General features: G+C 43.5%; 1 protein-coding gene across 1 annotated transcript in view; it reads right to left on the bottom strand.

Moving 5' to 3' along the window:
• MACROD2 (mono-ADP ribosylhydrolase 2) overlaps positions 1-23201 on the bottom strand; it is a 1375516-nt gene that overhangs the window by 95783 nt on the left and 1256532 nt on the right. The window contains exon 11 of the mRNA XM_081149406.1: positions 20882-20965. Within this exon, the coding sequence (XP_081005532.1) occupies positions 20882-20965 (84 nt within the window). The remainder of the gene's footprint in view (positions 1-20881; positions 20966-23201) is intronic.

Genomic DNA, 23201 nt, shown 5'->3' with positions numbered 1-23201 from the left:
ACCTGTAGGCAATGGATCATCTCTTTGAGACAATAATGACATTCTTAATAACCACCTGAGACAATTAGTCAACAGACTAAAGGACTAGGGAAGCATCCTTTAAGGTAGCTGGCGTTATTTATTTAATTAATTTTTAAAAAATATATCTTTATTGATTTCAGAGAGAGGAAAGGAGAGGGAGAGAGAAACAGAAACATCAATGATGACAGAGTCATTGATTGAGCCCACAACTCGGGCATGTGCCCAGACCGGGAATCGAACCCCGATCTCCTGGATCCCAGGTCGACGCTCAACCGCTGAGCCATGCCAGGCCGGGCTAGCTGGCGTATTTCAGACAAATCAATGCAAGTAGCAGAAGCCACATCAAAAGACAAATAGGAGCATCTGTTTCTTCTCTCCTGGTGGCAGAGCAGGCCACAGACCAGTAAGTATTGCCAGTATGTACACGCTATAGACATAAAACAACCCATGGATTCCTAGCCGTACAGTATTCTGGAAAGTGTTTTGTCCTTTCTGCCAAATGGGTCAGTTTGCAGAAGTCGGCCCTTATCTAAGGCACTCTTTTGGACAACTCTAGAGGAATTCCAGCTGTCTCCTCTTCACAGAAATATGTGTGGTCAACGAAAAGAGACATCTCTGCAAGCGACTGCACGCATTCAAAACGGAAGTCAGTCTGCCTAGTGGACACTGACGACACTGACCTATCCCCTCTCCTGCGTCCCAGGGACAGTCATTTACCGTGTAGAGCCCCTTCCCACTCGCACCACCGAAGCCCCACGATGAGGCAGTGAGCGCAGCCGGGAGCAGCAGACAGAAGCAGCCCAGTGGGGGGACGATGGAGCCCACCCAGCAGGGAAACCCGCAGGAGGAACCTGGCGCCACTGCAGCGTGAGACAGGTTTCCAGGACTTTCTACCTTCCTGGCAGTTTGCTTATGGGGATAAATGACTCTGTCTCCCCTAATTCTCATTACAACTGTTGGATGATCCCAGACACGGTGGAACAGATTTCCCTGTTTTGCCTCAGAAGATCTATATTCCTAGAATGTCAAAATGGCCTTCAGTTTTTCATATTTATGCCATGAGTGTTTTCTTCAGAAAACCCCAGAATGACAGCATTGTAATGAATGCTGCCTTGTGACTGCACATGTCAAGTTAGATAAAGCATGTTTCTGATCACATGACAATGTTTGGACAAATAATCAAATATGTGCATATACCACCTAATCCACTCAAACGAATGGCAAGTGACTAATTTCCTCAACAACTAGCTATTAAATTTATGAATGGAATCACTTACAAGAACAAATAATTATAGGAAGAAACATTAGGTATTCAAAATGAAAGATGGCCCTTGAAAGTGTGACATATTAAAGCTAATTAAATCATGATATTGGTCCATTTTAATTACACTAATAATGAGTTCTACATCTAAATTTAAGAGTATTTAGTAAAGACTTAAAAACTGCAGTTATTATGATTAAAAAAACAAAAATACATACCAGATTTATTACCCCTTTAAATAACTTGCTTTACCTATGGCCCAAACTGCCCATTTAAGCAGGAGTTTGCCATGTGTTCATGGACGGTTTGCTCCAGGTTTGGACACAGTAGAAAACTAAGAAATCAGCACTGCCCATCTGGCTCTCGGAAACATTCAATACGATGGACAGCTTTGAATTCCTCCCTTCAGGTCTCATTTTTGCTGCTTCTTGTATGAATTCATTAATCATGTTACATGCTAACACATTATCTTCCATTGACTCATTGCTAAATAGTACATTCTTACTAATGCTCTGGTTAAATGAAAATATAGATATTGTAAAAGAATTCCCACCCACAGATTTCGATTTTGATTCTGAGTCCGGTGGCTGACGTAGACAGGATGCTTTGTGCGTGTGCAGTCACTGTCTTCCATGTGGCCTGCTGACATGACAGAAGGCGGTGGAAACGCAGAAGTCAGTATGGGAGGGACTGATTTCCCCATTGAAAACCAGACCTGATGTCAGTTCCCCGAGCATCACCGTGGCCTTACAGAGCCCTGGGGGGCCAGTACTCAGTGAGCGGCAGGGACCCCTCCACAGCCCATGCGCTCTTCGCCCTGCTTGGCAGAGGTGACTGTTTCCCGTGATGGGTAGAAATGCAATGAGTTCCCTGAGACCACAGCCCTGCAGGCCCATGGCTCTCCTCTGACAGTGTCCCATTAGTCATGTTAGTGACTTAATTTTTGAACCTGCTTTTTTCTCCCTGAAGGAATGAGAGGAATCCTATGCAAAATGCTTCCAACCTGAAAAAAAGGCTCTCGGCTCTTTACCTCAAGTGAGAGGAGTTGGAGGCCCCGAAAGGAGACTGTTTATCACACCCGGGGATACGGAGGAGCACATCTAAGTACTTCCCCAGGACGCGGTGAGCATCTTTCTCTGATGCTTTTAGAGCAGAGGTCAGCGAACTCCAGCCCACAGCCCTGCCTTTGTACGCCCAGCATGCTAGGAATGGTTTTCACATTTTTAAAGGGTTGTAATAAAAAATTGAAAAAAAAGAAAAAAATATGTGACAGAGACATATGTGGCCTGGGAAGCCAAAAATATTTCCCATCTGGTCCTTTACAGACATGTGCTGACTCCAGTTTTAGGGCGAACTGATGAAATCTCAGGAGATGACTCAGCCTACAAAACCACACATCTGATGCCTTGTTGAAGGGTGATTATCCACATGGCGTAGAAATTGGCTTGATCTGCTATTAAGATAACCTTCAACCACCTCCTGTCCACCAAAGGCATCCCTTTCTTCAAGACTTTAGATGGTACTGGAAAGGACTTTTGCCTTAATCATGAGCTTAAGTAGAAAGAGAATTTGATATCTGAGGGGGGAAAGAGGGGTTGCCAAAGAATATAAAGGCAGAGACCCAGCCAAAACGTAAGAAAGTCTTAGAATAGAAAACTAGAAAATGCTTTGGAATTATGGTGATTTTAAACTATGGCCACAAAATCTTAGAGAACCCTCTCTTTAAGAGGTGGAGCTTAATTTGCCTCCCCCTTTTAGGGACTTGTCTAATTAATAGAATCTGGCAGAGGTGCTGATATGTCACTTTGAGACTAGGCTACTGAAGGCTGCCACCTCTATCATGAACACACTCTCATTCCCTTGGGTCACTCGCTCTAGAGGATGCCAGCTGCCATGTCCGGGGGATACAGATCAGCCTACGGACAGGCCCCCGGGGGAGAACTGAGTTCTCTGGCCAACAGGCAGCAAGAAAGTTCCAGAACCAGCCTCCCCCAGGAGACGGTGTGCGGAAGAAATGGGGATACTGAGCTAAGTAGACTCTGCAAAGATTATGTTCACCCCGCCTTCAAGCAGGTACGAAGGGACCCACCATGGGTTGAGTCAGTTTTAATGGATTTATGTTCCTTTCCGTTTGCGATCTGCTTTTATCTTCATAGATTGCTGCTCTTCAAGATCCAGCCCAGCCTATCAATTCCTCCCTATTTTGTAGAAACTGATTTTTGAGTTTCTAAGTTCAGAACGGTGTTTTTTTTCCCAAGAAATCCCAACATTGCCCAGAGAGTCATCCTCTAGCAAGTCAAGCCGTTCACGCCGGCACTCCTCTGTTCCTGTCTCCCCTCCACACTTACCCCCTTTCTGCTACTTCACCAGTCCCTCTGCCCATTCCCTAGGTCCCCTGCCCTGTGCTCTTCAGGACCTCACTGCCAGCAGCCAAGCCGCCTCCCTGCCACCCCACACCCTTACAGCTTTAGCCCAAAGAGCCATGGAGGTGAGATGTCATTCCTGCTGACCTGATCGAGCCCTCTCATGTGTACAAGGGGGACACTGAAACCGATGTAAGAGGACTTTCAGAAACGATCCCCTTTGACACTTGGCATGAAAATGGGTAAAGGTTGGCTTGGTCACCATTGGTTTTTCACATCTTGAACACATAGTACTGTGATATAATGAGAAATATATATTCAGTCTTGGTCCCCAGTTCCTGGCGTGGAGCTCCTAAAACCCCTGTAATTTTCTGAGTGATAGGGTAATAGGACCATCTTTGGTTGCACATAATAAGCCTTTAAAACCATAACTGTGTTTATGCTGATGGTGTGAGCCTTGCTGGGCTCCCAGACAGCTTCGGGATGGGGGCTGGTGGCCAGAGGATTCAACCATGTTAATAGAGGGTTGGTAATTTCAACCCCACCCCTGACCTCTGGGGAGAAGAGTGGGTCTGGAGATTGAGTTTAATCACTAAGACCAATGATTTAATCAATGGTCTATGTAATCGAACCTTCATTAAACCCCTAAATCACAGGGTTTGGAGAGCTTCTGGGTTGGTAAAATGCATCCACGTGCGGGGTGTCTTACTCTACTTCCACAGAAGCTCCTGCTCCTGCTGTTGGGGCCCTCAGGATGTCACCCTATGTACTTCATCTGGCTGGTCATTTGCATCCTTATAATAAACTGTTAATAGTAGGTCAACTGTTTCCCTTGAGTTCTGTGAGCTGTTCCAGCTAATTATAAAACCCCAGGAAGGGGCATGAGGACCCCCTTACTTTATAGCCAGTCAACCAAAAGTTTGCGTGGTCTGGACTTACCAACTGGCATCTGAAGAGGAAGCCGTCGTGTGGGGATGAGCCCTGTGCCTGTGGGGTGTGACGCTAACTCTGGGTAGTTGGTGTCAGAAATGTATTATAGGACACTCGGTTGGTGAAGTTGGAGAGGTGGAGAATTGCTGCTGTGAGGAAAAAGCCCACACATTTGGTGACAGACGTGTGAGCAGGAAGAGATCCTAGTAAAAGCAGTACTTAGGTGCCACGCTAAATGCCTTATGTGTTCCAGCACTTCGCCCTCGCCCAAACATCTGCTCCATTTTTCAGATAAGGCAATGCAGGCTTCCAATGAAGCGATGCACCCACATTCCCACTGAGCAAGCAAGGATTTAGGCCCTGTCTGCCTCCCCTAAAGTGATGTACATATTATGACTCCCAGCTCCTTGGCAGCATTTAAAAAGCACCCTGGCAAAGTCATTGCTGGTTAGCACTGGCTGGAAACGACCTTCACCTCCCAGAGATCTTTGTTAATTAGGGAACCAGAGATGGCTCAGGGCAGATTTAGCTGTTTTCAGATAACAACAGGACTAACATTTTGGGGGCTATTCTCCGCCCAGGAAAAGGAACCTAAATTTCAAAACCTAAATTATACACAAGGCAGTCAATCCTAGAAGAGAAAGGGATTAATGGGCTTCCTGTAACCGTAAGAACCGCATTCTGCTTTCAGGAGCAATGCTTTATGACTATGTTCACTGCTCTCCTAGTCCCTGAAGGACTCTTTCCACAGTGATTTATCTTAATTTAAGTGTATGGTTGGTTTTTTTTTTCCAGGAAAGCAAGCAGCACAATTCATGCAAGAGAAATGCTTTGCAGTCATGGTAAATTCCCTTTGTTTGTTCACTTACTCATTTGTTCATTCGTTTGGCCACCTACAAATATTTACTGAGTGCTGGATATTAAAAAACTGTCATTTCTCTAAAATACTGTAAGCCCTTCCACTTTTAGAGGCAAATGTATATGAGACTTTACGACTGCGTTTGTGCTCAGTATATTTTTATAACGCACTGTCTGCTTTGACCAGAGCTGAAGTTTCATCGTAAAAACCTATTACCTTGGAGATGAAAAAGTGGCCAACAGCCAGGAATAATGGACAGTTTTTCAACATAAAGAGCAAAAGGTGTTCTATAAGCTAGAAAAGACACAAACAAACAAGAGCGCTCCACAGTTATGGACGTTATAATTTTCAGGAAGCTGGCTTTTTATTTCTTTTCTCGGCTGCAACTTCACTGTTAGCTCATAAGGGTTTATGATGCTTTTGGCTGGAACCTGTTGAAGAAATAATGGCAGACTTACTGAAGGGATAGCAACAGATAGATGGCCAGGGGTCTTTCTACACAGAGGAAAGAAAAATTATAAATCTCTTTAGGAAAAGAATGCCCATGGCAGGGGAAAAAGTAATTTGACCATACTTTTTCTGGTTTACTAGCAAGATTTCCTCCCTGCCCCGGAGGTGATTTTACTGGACTGTCAGTTTTTAAATTCTACACTCTAGCTACTTAAAAAGGCATTTTGTTTTGGGAATTCTCTTCCTGTGGGAGAGAAAATGGGTATTTATCACTTAGAAGAAATGATAATAATAACAATGGCTACATTTTTGAGTGCCTCGTGTATATATACATGCCAGACTCTAGGCTTGCTCTCTTATCTATTTTACTTCTAACTTTTGCCTAAATCCAGAAAGTAAGGATTGCTATTTCTATTTTACAGATGAGAAAACTGAGGCTGAATGGGACTTAAGGAAGCCTACGGGCCAGGAAGTAGCAGAGCTGGGACTCAAAACCCAGGTCTGGCTGCCACTGTCACCTGTGTACTTTCTGCCATGACACACTGCGCGGTGACTCTCCTACTGACTTTAGAGCAGAAAAACGTTCCCAGCTTATTGTATGAAAATACTCATGTCATAGAATTATATTTTAGGAAGAATTCTGTTTGAATTAGAATCTAATTAAAACTTTAGGCATAACTTTATTGTGACATCATCGCTATCTTTTGTTTCAGGACTTTGCATTCCCTGTCCCAATAAGCATCCTCTTTGCACACCAGTCACCTGCTCTGAAGACATCTTTTGGTAGTTGAGAGATGTGATGCTTTAATCGTGTTTCACAGATTACTAACTTCCGTGGCCAATGAGCCAGACTGCTTGAAAACTGTCCTCATGAAACTTGTTTTTGGAAATCTAACACTGGGCCGTATCAATGAATAAACTGGAAACTAAAACTTCAGGATTCAGCCACCTAAGATCAAATCAGGTCTTAAACCTAGACACTGGCTTTTCATATTATTTCAAGGCCTATTTTTCAAAAATGCATCCTGCCCTGGCCAGTGTGGCTCAGTTGGTTGGAGTGTCATCCCATGCCCTGAAGGGTTGTGGGTTTGATTCCTGGTTGGGGCACATACTAAGGTTGTGGGTTCAATCCCCAGTTGGGGCGGTTACGGGAGGCAACTAAGATATTTCTCTCTCACATGGATGTTTCTCTCTCTCTCTCTCTTCCTCTGATTCTCTAAAATCAATGAAAAACATGTCCTCAGCTGAGGATAAAAAAATTAAAAAAATAAAAAATAATAAAATGCATCCCGAAGAAACCTGGACAAACCCTGAAGGATACCAGTGACTGAAACATGGAGCTGGTAAAGTGAGATGAGAAAGCTAAGCACATGAAGAGGCCCAAGTTTCCCTAATTTCAAAAGTGGCAGAGAAGGAAATCTGCAGTAGTTGAACACCAAGAGGGAAGAATTCCCTGTGGCTGCCAACATATAAACATCAGGCTTCTAAAGCCATGGTTAACACACGCAATCCGGTGTAAACAGAAGCTCAAATTTCGCCTTGGCCTGAGGCTGCCATTTAAAATGAAGCCACTCATAAGCACAACTTTTGGCATTCTTCCGCCCACTGCCAAACAACTTGGAAACGGAGAATGACATTTTAAAAAGTGAACAGGCAAAGTTTAAAAGTCTGATTCCACACTGCCTTCCAATGCACACTCTTTTAGACGAACAGTACTGTTTGCTTTCTCTAAATCTCATTCTAATTAGTTACAGGATCTCCTTCTACAAGTCTGTTTCCTATGGGCACGGTCCAGCCACCACTGGCAGTCACAGCATGCCTTTCTTTAATGCTTTTATTTCCTCCTCTGATGTTTTATCATCTCTCCCAGCATTGATTTTGAAACGGAGGGTCCTTATAACTGATTAAATTCTAGCTCCAAAAGTCATCTCTCTCTATATATTACCCCTCAAAGACCTAGCCTCCCTCTCCCATAATAAGCAAACCCCCAAGGCAGTAGAAGACAGTAGCCTCAACTCAGGCAGGCTAAAGATAACATCTTGACCTAAGTTATACTTCAATTCCTGGGCCTTAAGGTGGAACAACCCCCTGGCTACATTCCCAAGGAACCATACAGAGGGACTGGAAAAAGCTTCAGAGCTGCCCTCATGACCTGAAGAAGTGATTCATGACCCTTACCTCCCCTCAACCATTCAGCTCCCAGCATGGCTCCAAACTCCTAATCCATGGTGTCTTGTGATTTTTGTCCTATATAATCTGTAACAAACACACAAGTGACATCCTGTTCTCCTCAATGGCCCCATTCATAATAAAATAGCCAATATTTCTCCACTGCCATTCTCGGTGTGTAGTGTTGGCCTCTGCTGGCACCAGGTGGACGAACTCTTTCTGTTGTGTGACAGCGTTCATTTGTATCCCTTTCTATTCACTTTCCCTTGCCCCTGGTTGTTTCCCAGCCTGGGTGTTTATCTCTGGCTGAATACACCTTATCTACAGCTTCTCTCCACACCTCCAGTGCTCAAGGTGGGACTTTTATGCAGTGCCAACACGTCCTTGAAAATTCACTTCGATCTTTCATAATGAAGTGGCATTGGAAAGGGGGTTATTAATAACAAAGTATATTACCAGACATAATAACAGTGGGTCCTCTTAACTGTCATTGTCTCTCTAACTTAGAAAACAAAGACACAACACTTCATTAATCAACAGTGTTTACTGATAATGGACTGTGGAAGAAATGTTCACTGACCATTCTTGCCACTGATAGCTTTCCTGTTTGTGCCTATGGAACCATTCCACCCCAACTCTTGGTCCATGAGTTTTAAGCATAATTGACCTGCTCTCTCCCCAACCCTTTTAATCCCAGAGTTTTCATGTGACCTAGGCCTAGTCAGAGCATTGCATGTCCCTGTAGCAGTGATTGGCTCAGGGGTAGACATCTGAACCAAAACTGACCAATCAGAGGCAATGAAACTCAATTTCAGATCTTTTGTTAGAACAGTTGAGAAAAACACACACATTATTTTACTGGGGTTGATGAGAGGACAGCTAGTGGCAACCTTTGACCCAGCAAGAGAAGAATGTCTAAACTGGAGCCAACACAGAGGAAGGGAGAGCACAGAGATGGGGAGGAAGAGCCAGTCCTAATGCTATTGTTTGTTTCTCTGATTCAGCATTGCCTGGACTTTTTAGATACAGGTTTGCTTAGCCAGTTTGATTTGGCTTTCTGTCCTTAAATCTGAGAGTCTTTACCTATACAAACTATACAGAGAATTGCTTGTGGTTTCCACACTTGGTAGTGTGAAAGTTTTAAAAAGTACTGATTTAAAAATATTGATGGACTGGTTTGTGCATACACTATGCTCACCATTTGAGGGTCTCAGCCATGTTGAGCTCTGTTGTGCCCACTGAGCATATCATTACACATGAAGATACTTTCCAAAGAGAACTTCATAGACAATTCTGGGATTGCCTTTTAGTCTATTTTCTATTTCTTTTGTATCCCACGTTATTGAATTTAGTGGTCTATTGTAACCATGACTCAATATTGCCAATCTAGTGATCAAAGTTATGTATTCTGTAACAAATCAAAGTATATAATCGAGACCTTGTTTTCACCTCTGGCTAAGTTTTCATTACAGTTGAACAACCTGTTCCAGGAATAAGGGAAGCTGATGCCGACAATAAAACCACAGATGTCTGGTTGATGCACATTGAAAGATAACATCAGAATGGAAAGAATGAGCCTGGGCAACAACTGCACATTGCCAGAAATTCCACAGTTCCCCCTTTCCCATGATTCCCCTATATAATCTGGCCGAGATGTCTGAGATGTTAAGATGGTTTTTGAGGACAGAGGTCTGCCATCTTCTCAGGTTGCTGGCACCTGAATAAACCTCTTTCCTTATTCACCATATCTGTCTCATGAGTATTGGCTTTCCTGGCAGCAGGCAGCTGGCCTGCAGGTCATTTCCCTGGTTGTACTATGTCTTCATCTACCATCAAATGGTCTCTTAGAGAAAAGTAACAGTGCCAATTTCACTTGGCTACAGTACAATCCCCATTTCCTATTATTTCTCTGATGGCACACATTCAAAATGAACATTTTCATGTGCAAAAGAAGAATAACTCTTGAAATAATGCTTGGTGCCATCAAGGACTTGAACCTCACACTTGATTTAGTGAGTCTGCTGAGCAAAAGCAACAAAATTTAGTCAGCAAATTTTGAAGGAGAGTAATTTTAAACAAGAAACAGAAATAGGGAGTATATGATGGTATAACTGAACTTTAACCTTCCACAGAACCAGGGGCTTTGAAGAGACCATCACGATCATATAGATTAAATCCTTCATTTGACAGAGTCAGAGATTTGCTATTATCAATCAGCATAGACAGGAATCCAGAATTTTATTTCCCCAACTCTATGTACTTTTGATCTCCCTAATCCTAAATCCTAAACACCATGATTCTATAAAATGGATATTCAGACTTCCATAGTCACATCTTCTTCTCTCTGTTTGCTTTTCATTAATATTCTCCAGTATTTTCTTAGGAATCTCATTCCATAACATTTTAACAATTAAATTATATATGGATGCATGCATGTATGTATGTATAGTCGATATTAGAGCAGATTGTGTTTTCAAAAAATGGCTGCAACAATGCATATCCCATTTCACATATTTTTAAAATAATGTGACATTAATACTATCGATCGAGAGGTACATCTATATTTTTTCCCCTTAAACCTGGGAGACCTTGTTAAGTGTCTCAACTGATAGAATATAGTCAAAATGAGTGTATGACTTTTGAGTCTAGACCACAGAAGGTGCTGTGGGTTCCAACTGGGCTGTTGCTCTTGCTCCTGAGAAATACTTCTTATTAACTAATTAGCCACAATCTGTAACCATGCTGTATTCTGGAAAGTTTAACCAAAATTAAGCATTTAATTCTCTTGGCCAGTGCTGCAATGGTAGGTCTGTAAGAAGACCACTCTCGCAATTAGAGGATGTCATCAAGAAGGCTTGATTTTGCCCTGGCTGGTGTGGCTAAGTGGTTAGAGTGTTGGTCTGAGCACCAAAGGGTGGGAAGGGACACCAGATCTGAGACTTCCTTTCAAATTGTCCTGGAAGAAAACAGTTCTTTTTACCGCATTTGCAAATTTGCTCTAAGTTTGAGATAGTTAAAATAAAAAGAAACAAGTACACTAAAAAATGGTGCTCCAAAGAAGCACTGTGTCTCATTAAAATTCAGCTTTCTGATTTGATTGAGGGTTGGGACTGAGGGCGAGAACTCACATGTTTAGCATCTGCTGGGAGTGGCAGCATTAAAGGGAAGGAATAAGCAGTTTTCCGGAGAGGAGGAGTTTGTAACCACTCACCCAGCACTCAGCAAAACTGCCCCACTCTCACCCCACATTCTAGCGCCAACCTCTCCACCCCCACCCTTTCCTCCCAAACCTTGGGCCTACTTTGCTTCTGCCAACAGCAGAGATTGTGGGGGAACAGTGGGGGATGCTCGGGGAAGAGGACAGAGAAATGACTCAAATGGATCCGCTGGCATTTTTGCCCAAGGAGAATAGAGTACCCTGGTTTCCTGAATGTCATTCCTCAAGCAGGGCAATCCCTGGGAGTAAAGTCATTTCCTGAGACGGCTGTGATGGCTCCAGAGTGACAGGAGTGAGGCGAAAACAGACGCGCTTGAGCAGGGCATCAGGAGCGCATGGCACACGTCCAGGTAATTCTAGGGTCGCTCAACCATTTTAGGACTCTCTCTGGTATAATAGGAAAGCACAACTTTGTTACCCTAGAAAATTGAGATTTTGAAATATAATGGCAAAATCCTAGTGTGAAAATCCAATACTGTTCAAATAGCAATACTTCTCCTTAAAGACCAAACAAAACAAAACCTGTCTCTGCTGAAAAATTCGTATTTAATATTTTAAGCTGTCAGATGTCCTATCGGCCTGGTGCCAGCATGGAGAGAAAAAAAAAAAATCACTCTAATGTTTTATCTCTATAAACCCAGGCACCGAGTTTTCAACAAAACAAGGGCAAATGCATGTGAGTGATGCATTCTTCATCCCCAGTCAAAACAAATGCTTAAACACATAGAGCCCGAATCACTCACCGACACCTATACGATTTAAAGATACTTAAAAAATGACTATTCAAAGGCCCTGATTAAGTGTTATTTTCTTTTGTTATTTTTAAGAGCTAACTTCGGATCACCTTTCATGTGAGTCTTCTGGACGATTCTAGAGGATTTTTAAAAGAAGTTTCCCCATCTGTGAAATGACAGGGTTGCCTGGGATACTCTCAGAGGCCTATTTGGGTATTAAAACCCATGATTCAGAGCTTTTGAATTAAGAATGAAAATATTTACTGAGCATGAAGGAAAGAGCTCATAAAGAATCAATTTTCATGCATTAATGGTTATGTGGAATTACAGAATTTGGTGCCTAGAGGGGACATTAGGTGAAGGACATGATCATGTGCCTAAGAGATGAACATAGAAGTCAGGTGTGCTGGTGCCCGGTTCAGGACCTTTTCTATTACCGTAAACTTTCTTTCCCCTTTCCTTTCTTTCCCCCTCCCTTTCTCCTTCCCTTGTTTTCTTCTACCTTCCTTTCTTCCTACCCCTCCTTTTTTCCCTCCCAGGCTCATAAACGACCGTGGCAATTCCACAGTCATCCATGAACTGGGAAGTTGCTTATTGAAAATACACAAATAACAACAACAACAACAGACACATCTTGTGGAGAGGAGAATACACTGGAATCCACAGTACCTAGATCATTTAAAATAACCTTTCTGTGAGTTATCTTTGCTAACACGCTTGTGTTTTCTCTCTTTCATTGTTATTTGTTAGACTTTTCCTTACGCCTAAATATTTTGTTTTGCTTTATTGGAAATTTAGCCTCAGGATGGGCTAATTTGCTGTCCATGGGTGGGGCGAGCAAGGAGCAGGTATGCCGGAGGGTAGGGATGGGAAGGGTTCTTTTCCCCAGAAAGTTAGAATTAAGTACAAGCAGGGTACAACTTCTGTTGTAGATTCAGGAGTTGCAGAGAAGGTAAAAAGACTCATCCTTGACTCCTCTGCTTTCCTCGGATGCTACAGCCAAGGTCGGTGAACTCTGCTGACTCTACCTTTAAAATATATCTAGAATCAGACCATTTCTCCCTCTTTTCCTTCACTGCTGCTTGGGACAAACCACCCGTATCTCTTGCTCCTGTTTCTGCCCTTAGCCCCCTACAGTCCAATTTCAACACAATGACCAGAAGATTCCTTTTAAAATGTAAGATCATGGGCCCTTTTCTGCTTAAAACATTACATTCATTCTCACTTCACTCGGAGAAAAAGATGAAGTTTTCACACTGGCCCACAATGCACTAGTCAGTGATTCTCAAAGTGGAGTCCCCAGCCCAGGGCGTCAGCATCTCCTCTGGAATTACTAGAAATGCATTTTCCCAGGCACCCAGACCTCCTGAATGAGAGCCTGGGGTTAACACGCCCTGCGGTGATTCTGGTGCACATGCAAATGTGAGACCTACTCCTCTATGGGATCAGTCCCCAGCGACTCCTCCAGTTACTCACATTGACCTTCGGCTCTTCTTGGAATGAGACAGACCTCTCTCTCATTAGGGCTTTGGGGCTCACTCTTTCCTCTACTGGAACACTCTTTCCTTCCCAGAGAGTTGCTCAGGTTACTTTTTATGTTCTTCAGGTTTTTTCTCAAGTTCAACTTAATAATCAGTGAGGTCCAGCATATTTGAAATCTTAACCTATCTTTCTCCCGAGGCTCCCCTCCCTGCCACCAACGTATACACACATGAGCATCCCATCTCCTCTTCCCAGCTTGATTTATCTGTATGATGCTTGGCTTGGGGTCTTTCACAAAATTGCTGTCAAGATGTCAGCCAGCTCTGCAGTCATCTGCAGGCTTGCCTGAAGCTGGAGGATCTGACTCCAGCCAGGATGGTTTGCTCATCTGACTTGTAGATTCGTGCTTGCTGTTGGCAGGAGGCCTCAGTCCCTTGCCAGGCAGACCTCTCCACAGTGCTGCTGGAGCGTCCTCAAGACATGGCAGCTGCCTTACCCCCGAGCTAGTGATCCAAGAGACAGCCAGGCAAAAGCCACTGTCTTTTATAACCTAGAGTTTCATGACCTAGAATGTCACATACTATCATGGGGTATTAGGACCTAGAATCATCCAGGTAGGACACTCTCAAATTTCTGACCCACAGAAAGTCTGAGATGATACATGACATTGTTGTTTTCAGCTGTTACTTTATGGAATACATTTTCAGGCAACAATAGATAAATTTTCAGGCAGCAATAATACTTCATGGGCCATTATTTGACTTACTATATATTTTATTTGATTTTAAAAACCTATCAGCCACTGCCTCCACATAGACCCTAGAATATAAACACTAGGAAAGAAGGGTTTCTGTATGTGTGTGCTTCTCAGTGCCTAATGCAGTGCCTCTCCTGTGAAAGAGGAGACATTTACAGCAGCGTGTGGAAACTTAATACTTAGAGAAGCTGTAGCTGGGTAGCTGGGGATGGTTAGAGGAAGGAAGATGCTGTGGGTGTTTCTGAGGTACCACGACTTTGCACAACCCCACGGGGCACCATTTGCACTCTATCCCTGGTGAATGGAGGCTTCTGAGATCACACTTCCTTGTGAACTTCATTTTGACCTTGCAGATCCCCTGAATGGGCCAAAGTTTGGGAAATACCCATCCAGGAGAACAAGCCCACGGGCACTTACAACAAGACCCAGTTTCAGCAGAGAGATCCTTGGTCTGGCATCTTATAGAACTAGCAGAGAGTCACAGACTTCCAAAGACCATGGGCCCTGGACAGTGAATGTCTCAGTGGCAAGGTCTGAACTGATGGCCAGTAACCAGAGTCTACCTTCTCCCGCGTGTCCCTGAGCCAACCTGGTGTCTTCCATGAAGTTCTGGAGGCAGAAAGTAGAGGTTGAGGAATGGCTGAGGGGGGAGGTTGTATAAATATTGGGTACACACTAGGTCCTTGGGATGCTTGGCTTGAAGAAAAAGAGAAATAAAATCAGGAAGGAGAAGAGAGCCTAGGAGAGAGTCCATGGACAGGAATTATGTGGTTGGGGAGAGGGCAGAGAGTGCTGAGTGATCCTAAGGGAGAGAGAAGAAAGAAAAAAAACACCACTAGTGATATAGGAGATTTAGTCAATGCATTTTAAACCCTATTTCTGTTTGCAAAATTTTGTTTTTTGTATCAAAAGGGCTTTCAAGCATTAATAAACAAGGCCGGTGAGTTTCTGGGGCAAACTCTTCCTGTTGCAAATTCAATCCGCTTTGACTGACTGGCAGGTGGTTTCTATGTGTTATTCTGTTTAAGTCTCCCCACAGTCCCGCAAGATCAGTGTCTTTTTCTCCATTTAATATGAGGAGCCTGAGGTTTAGGTTAAAAAGCCTGCCCAAGCGGGAAGCATGACTTGGGCGATCGAGAGCTCTGTCCACACTCATGCTGGATGGTCTCCCTGTGGGTAGGAGGGTTCACATGGTATCGCCTAAACCAGGACACCTCTGAGAGGGAAGGTGAACAATGCTAACAATACGCCAAGGACAACAGGCATAAACAGGGATCATTCTGGGTCAAACAGGACCTATGTGTCCTCTCTTCAGGTGGGTGCAGCCCCTTTTCGTATGAAAAATGCCCCAGTATTCTCTTCCCCTAAACCCCACTTACAATGCGAGAGCTGACTCTGAAACACGACTTCATGGTCATAACCACAGCTGTTTAATGGGTAAGTGTGGAGGGCACAGCTGAAAATAAAATAGACTGTTGAGCCTTCTGCTGATTTGTGGCAGGAGGATGGCTCAGAATGGCCCTGAATCAAGTAGCAGAGTATAATTAAAGCAAGATGGTGACATAGGCTTTTATTGTGTTCTAATTTTCAGCATGAAAATTTACATTTTGCTTCAATTCTTGTTATTTTAAGGTCTAGAGGATACATGAAAGCTTTTCCTCACGAGAAAGCTGCTTTTCCCTATCTCTACTTTTTAATTTTTTAATTTTTTATTTTTAAAGCTGGTCAATCACTAAGCTAAGCTCATTTGAATGATGCCAAAGTCAGAATTATGACTGCCTGATTTTACCCTTCACTGCGCTTGTCACAAAAATTAAATTACAGATCATGCTTATGAATATAATGCATGAGCTGCTGCCTGGCATTCTGAAAGATAGAATGTCCCTTCTGTCCAGCCACTCACAAAACAGCGTGTCACATGATAGTTGAACATGCAGAGAAAATCAGAGGGCAGGGGGAAAAATTCCAGCTCCCGGGGGATACGCGGTGCATTCCACGAATGGTTCATGCATTCAGACAAGTTTATTTTAGTAAAAACAATAATAATAATAATACCTATAATAGCCACATCAGATCCTTCAGACTTGTATAATGCTTTCGAGTTTCCAAAATGCTTCCACCTATAATTTCATCTGACAAAGGGACCGCTAATACTTTAAAGTGCAGCACAGGGCTGCTTGATTTAGCACTGAAAGGGCTCAGTCTGCCAAAGAGCGAGCATCACACATGCAGGCTTGTTGAACACTCTGTGTAGAGGCAATTGTAGAGCCAGGGTCCCGGTGCTAGTGCTCTCCGTGAAAGATGATGGGAAACAGCATTCATTTGCAAGGGCCACGGAAGGCTTTGAAGGTGTATGTACAGAGAAAAGTACTGTTCTTATCTTGCTACTGAATTTTTGAAGCATAAATTATCTTTAGTTTTTTTAATGGAAATAGGTTTTTGTTTTATAAATACGAAATAATCCTTGCCATATATATTTTTAAATTACACATACTTTTCGAAGTTGAATTTTAAAGACTCCAAAATCTGCCCTTGTCCCTTTGCCAATCTCCAAGATAATTCCTGAGGTCACTTAATATATCTCTTTCCACACTATGTATTATAAATGTAGGTATGTGTACACATACATATATGGGTATGTATTTGTATATTTGTAGGTATGTACTGTATACCAGTCATCTATGTATTTTTCTGTCTCTGTCTCTGTCTCCCTCCTTCTCTCTGACTCTTGAATACATTCCCAAGTTGATGCTTTTGTGAGGGAACTTCTTAGAAGCAGGAGACTATGAAAGAGGTTGAATCAAGATCTATAAGCAAGCACTGAAATTACCATTAGCTTTGAAGCATTTGTCAATCCCAGGTGGTCTAGACTCTGGAATAGTGGTTCTCAAGCTTGAACACACATCTGAATACCAGGAAGGCTTTTAAAAGTGCAGATCCCTGGGCCCCACCTCAGGGATTCTGGTGCAGGAGGTCTGGGCTGGGGCCCTTGAATTTGTATTTCTAACAAGTTCCCAAGTGGTGTTGGTGATGCAGATGCAGGAATCTTCTTTGAGGACCACTAGCAGGAGTCCAGGTGTAATAAGCCCCACGTGTCAGAGGCACCACTGCTATGGTTGGTGCTAAACATAGTGGAAAACTTCCCTGCCCCAGTTTAGCATTGGTTGAACAGAAAAAGGAAGAAAACACCATTTGTTGAGAATTTCTGATCTTGTACACACACTAATACGGGTTTACGAACAAGTTGGCAAGCAAAACAAAACCAAAAATTAACTCTGAGCCCATTTTTTAGTTTAAGGTATCCCTAAATTGCTAGTATCTCCAGGTAGCTCAAAAACCAAAATGTAAACAACCCAATTTTGAAAACTTTTCACAAATAAAAATATAGGGAATATGACAATCATCAAAGACTAAATATACAAAGACATAACAATGTCTGCAGAAATAGTAAACCACAGAATTTTACTTCCAAAGGTTGGAGATATTTAAATTTCAGATATAGGGTGTTTTAAAAGATTTTTCTGTGTCAAATAAAAAATGGCCACTTACATTTGAAAAACACACAAAACTTGTAAAAATGAAAACTATAATAATTACAATGAGAAACTCAGAGAAGAGTTAAACAACATATTAAATAAAGTTGCACAGAAAACTAGAAAATTAAACGATAGACTTGAAAAACTTAATCAGAAAGCAGGAAAGAGAGTCTGAAACACACCAAAAAAATGCAACGTAGGTTAAGAGTCATGAAGGACAGAGAAAGAAATAGTAGGAGGTAGCGGAGATGTAATACTTAGTAAGGTGATAGGTGGGGAATTTTCAGGCCTAATGAAATATGCCCATTCCAAAATCCAAGAAGCAAAGCAAATCCTAAGAGGGGTAGAGAGAAATCCACATCTAGGCTCGTGGTAGTAACACGGAGAAACACCAAAGAACAAGATCAGACTGTCGACATAGCCGAAAAGAAAAGACAGATAAACTAAAAAGAGCCAATGCTTCTTAACCATGGCAGAATTGATAAGACTGCAGGAAAATATCTTTAAAATATTGCAATAAAATAGCCACCAACCTCAAATGTTTACCCAGCAAAAGTGCCTTAACCTTATAACACACCATCAGACAGGATCGCAGAATGGAGCTGGAACACAAACTCACTAGATTTCCTAGTCAATGAAACTTTAATAATTGTATTTAGATCCAAAAGAGTTTTGAGACCATATAGTCAAATTTTCTAATTCTACTGATTTCTTTGAATAATGAGAGAAAGTGAAACACATGCAATAGCACAACACATTGATTCAGGACATAGTGGTTTCGTCAGAATAGAAGCTCTGATAAGTAATGAGTGCCCTGCCACGGAGCCATCTCCCCCTGGCGCGTCAGATCATGCCACCTGTCTTGCTCTTTTCCCAGCGAATCTTACTTGTTTTGCCTTTGAGGGTATCTTAGGAACAAATGCACAGTTCTCATGCTCCTGTGGAGCGACCAACGTTTACACTTCACCACACTTCATAGACAGAATGAACTCCACAGGGATCCTATTTTTGTGACTCGGAATCTGTTCGGGTGAGGTGAAGCCCTGTTAGTCAGTCATATTTGGGTTATAACATGATGTTCTTAAACAAGGCAAAGTACTTAGGAAGAAAAAGAAGTTTTCATACATTTGAAGAAATAACTAGGAGGACGTTCCTACTCGGTTAAAGGAGACATAACTGCAGCAGCCAATGGCCCACCGTGTGACACTGGACTCAGGCTCTGGAGAGCAGCCTTTGAGGGAGGCTGTGCGTTGGATGGGAACCACTCAGTGACGTAAACCCTCTCCAGGGAAAAGGCAATTGCCATTTTGCCCCAATCCATTTCCCAATCATGGCCTTAAGAGATGGTCCAGGAGAGACTTAATTAGAGTAGGAAGTGGAAGCCTCGGCTACTCTCCCAACCAGATACTAAGGGAGCTTACTTAGCATGTTGGGCCAGTTGGAGCGCTGGCCTTCTCTGTGATCCCAACTGGTCCTCCCCAAACGATTCTAAGCTTTAAAGATTTAGGGCAGTAGGTACCTTATCAGGGTCCCCAACTAGGATATTAACTATAGTAGCCGTCACTAATAGGAAGCTGGACCTGTGCTAGGTACTTTATGCATACTATTTCTATTGTTTATTTTTAGTGATAGTGTTTATCTCATGTTCCTTACCCAGAGCACAGCGACTGTTCCTCTCGCTATGATGTGCCTGGGAGACAAGAGAGTTCCATCTCGAGTCCCTGGTCCACTAATAGCTCACCAGGGCTGCCTCTGTTCAGGCAGCTGAGTGTACAAAAGGGCCTGAGGTTGTCTTTCATATTCAGGAGTGAAATCCAGCCTCCAGGACCACCAGGTTCTCTGGTCTAACCTCATTAGTAATAAAGCAAACATCTGTACTTTAAAGTCTCTTACAGCTTTGCCTTCTCAATTGGTTCTGAACCCTGTGGGGGTGAGGGTAGTGTCCCGACTTGTCACTTAGAACCCTGACACTCATGCAGATGCTGGGCAGTCACAGAGGTGAGCAGCTCCAGGGCCTGCTCCTGGGAATGGACTTAGCTGGCAGCTCCCAGCGCCCACGCTTTTGGAATTTGCTGCAGCATAATATTCATGCCCAGGCCATTCTCTCCCCAAGCTGCTTGCCGCCAGTGAAAGAGCAGGGAAAGGGAGCCTGGAGCCCAGCATTCCTGCCCTAGGCCTGGCTCCTCTGATGACCAGCCCTTGCCCTGCCCCCTTTCTGACCGCAGAGCAGGCTGATGCTCTGCCCGGCTGCTCCTCCTGCTTCCTTCTCCCCTCCCGCCTGCTCCTCTCTCAGCCCCACTCCTTTCTCCTTCAGGCACTGTCCCCCGCACGTTTCCTGCGCCTCTGCCTCATCTGGCGCCTTCCTCCCGACAGGCCCAAGCTGACACCGCCCGTATTTCACAGCGGCGTCGCTGCTTCACAGGGGACGAAGCGGGGTTCCAAGAAAGAAAGGCAGAGGCATAATAAACGCGCCCCCCTTTTAGGAGTCTGTGCATATTCTTAGATTAGAGGAGCGCTTAAAAGATGCCTCAGGTACACTTCAAAAGGAAAATGTGAACATCTTGAAAGTGGTACTCGTAAGAGAGAGAGAGTAACTTCTTTATAAATTGAGCCCAATTCAACCTGCTTATTCGATGCATAAATGCAAAGATACACCTAGAAAATGGAAGGAGGCTCTAAAGACAGGAAGCATCCCCAGGGCCCATTGCCGAGGTCTCATTCTGGGCTCAGAATGTGTTCGTGAGAAAAGCAAATGATCCCAATAAGGCCGCAGCCACAGCGCTGCTCACCATGGATAGATCGCAACTCCAGCCTCACACGGTTTCAAAACACTGCCCGCAACTCCCCGATTGGCAGAAATGGGAAATGCATCACACTGAGAAAACAAATTTTTAAAATTTTTTTCCTTAACAACTTAAACTTAAAATCGATTTTTTTATCTTCATGTCCAGGGGAGAGTAAACGGGAAAAGGAAAAGAACTGTCCTGTAATTTTTGAACCTTAGGAATAATCTGAACAGGACAGCATTCACATCATTTAAAAATTAAAGAGAAATTTCTTTTCCCGGCATAATTTATGAAAGAAAGGAGAAGCGTGACTTACCCTCACTAGAGTCTTTGGAACATTCTGGCTTCTTTGCTTTGCTCTTCTTGTGGGGTGGAGACAGGCCTTTTGGCTCTAACCCCCCTGAAAGCACAAAGATTTAAAACATTCTTATTTAAATATTTACGAGTAGTGTTCAACATTATGTTAAAGTTTAAAGATGTTTTCTTCCCAGGAAACCCATACATACAATGGGTCCTAATTGCAGATTCATCTGTCGTCATCATGGTTGAGCTAAATTTTGTCAATTCTCCAGTGAAAATAGACTTAAACTTCAAGTTCAAGCTTAAATTTTTTATTGTTGACATCCTTAATGATTCATACAAATGTGAAACCTTAAGTGATTTTTAAAAAAATTACAATTTCTCCACTGGGCAACCTCAGATTATGCCTCTCTTCAGGAGAACTTGATGTAAAACTTTATGGCCTGACAGTGGTCCTGGTACAGTTTCATCATCATCAAAAAAAAAATGTTCATGTCTGCAAACCTATTCTCTCCATAGTATGGCACATCTCAAGGAGTGGCACTACTGTCTGCCCAGGAATTTAATAAAAAACTAAAACACCCTTAACACTTACCTTCCTTTACTTTTCCAGTAAAGCAAGTTCTATCATAAGTGCTGTGAGCTCTGCTCCGGAATAGATCTGAAATTCGCCCACCGTGCTCACGTTTTGCGGCCATCACCCAGGCTAGACCGGCAGTGTCCCCTCCTGGGCCAAGGCGCAAACCTCTGGGTTCTAGCCTCTAGCTTTCTAACCTCCCCACCACGTTCATTCTCCACGTGGCAGCCAGAGTTATCTCTAAAACGTGCACCACATCTTGTTGCTTGCTTGTTAAAATGCCGTTGTTCCTAGAAAAAGGACCAGGCCCGATTTCATGTCCCAGGACGTGTCATTTGGGCCCCACCTAGCGCTCTAGCTTCGCCTCCCATTTGCTCTTTGGCTTCAGGTTACTGGCTCCCTTTCTGGTCTTACTCATTAATTGGCAGGTTCCTGCCTCAGGGCCTTGGCACCTTCTGCTCTTCTCTAGTCCCCCCCCAGCCCCAGCCCCACCCCCATTCATACATCTACCTTCTTCTTACTTTTTAATCTCTCTTCAAGTTCAGCTTCCAAGAAAGGCCTTCCCTGACCAGCTGCTGCGCAGAACCCCTGCAGGGAAACTCGCCCTCAAACACACCATCTGGTGTAGCTGAAACCTTCTCGTCCCTTTGATTTCCTCTCTATTGCGTGTCTTCCTGCTTGGCCCCACACTCGAGAATGTACGTCCAGTGAGGAGAGAGGATTTAGGTTTCCTAATCTTTCTTGTGTCCCTGGTGCCCAGCAGCAACTTGAGCATTTCACTTCGAATTCTGTTTTATTTTCCCTTCGCCCAGGCCCTTCTCTAAGGCCAACATATGATGCTTCCCGTGGCTAACTCTCACTCTCTCAGCTGTCGCCTGGCGCCAGGATTCTAAAATTACACGACAGAGCTATGGCGACTCACTTTTCCCATTTATTGAAAGAGGAACACAAGGAAAAAAATGCATTTGCTAGGATGTGCTACTGAAAACATGGGCATCATGGACTGCAAAGGTTTGGGGCACTGTGTTAGGCTTTCTGTGGTTGCAAGTCCATCATGTCGAAGGTCATTACCGCAGCCAGGGTGAAAAATTGTTCCAATACTACATCAGTAACCCCCGGATTTCCATCACTAGGTGGGAGATTGACCTTGACCCTTCAGAATGGGCTCAATAAAACAAGATTTGAGGTGCTTGGAGAAGCTCACTGAGCACAGATGCTGGGCTCAAAGGGGTTGGTAAAACGGGCACAGCAACACTGCAACCTCCGGGGAGCAGACTCTAAGCCTCCCGTGTCCCTGAAACGCATGGGCCAAGAGGAGTATTTCCGATGCTGGGAATTCACTTCCAAACCAGCATTTCATGAAAGCGTGTGTTTGAGGATTAAATTCTTAATTCTTCATTTCCCACCCGAATGGGAATTTTGGGGGAGTGAGTGAGATTTAAAAACACATCTATATGCTCTCCTTTTGAGATTTTAAGTACCCCCAAAGCACTACTAGTTCATTTTTGAAAAGTTGTAGGGCACTCCTTGGGTAGTCCGTGGACATGGACACATGTTCATCATGGACATAATCATCTATGACATAAGAACAGTATCCTTTCATAGCACACAGGGAGTCACTCCAATGAAAGTCACTGATACATGCAGCCTTTATGCTCAGGTTTCCACCAGTGGCTCAGCAGGAACAACTCTCCCTCTTAGCCGGGGATGCTAAAGAAACATTTCTAAAAAGCACACCATGCTTCTCCTTGACAGTGTA

This window comes from Miniopterus schreibersii (assembly GCF_964146895.1).
Source record: "Miniopterus schreibersii genome assembly, chromosome: 10".
Lineage (NCBI taxonomy): Eukaryota > Metazoa > Chordata > Mammalia > Chiroptera > Miniopteridae > Miniopterus > Miniopterus schreibersii.
Note: the sequence above shows the minus strand (reverse complement) of the source record. Positions and strands in the feature narration are given on the sequence as shown.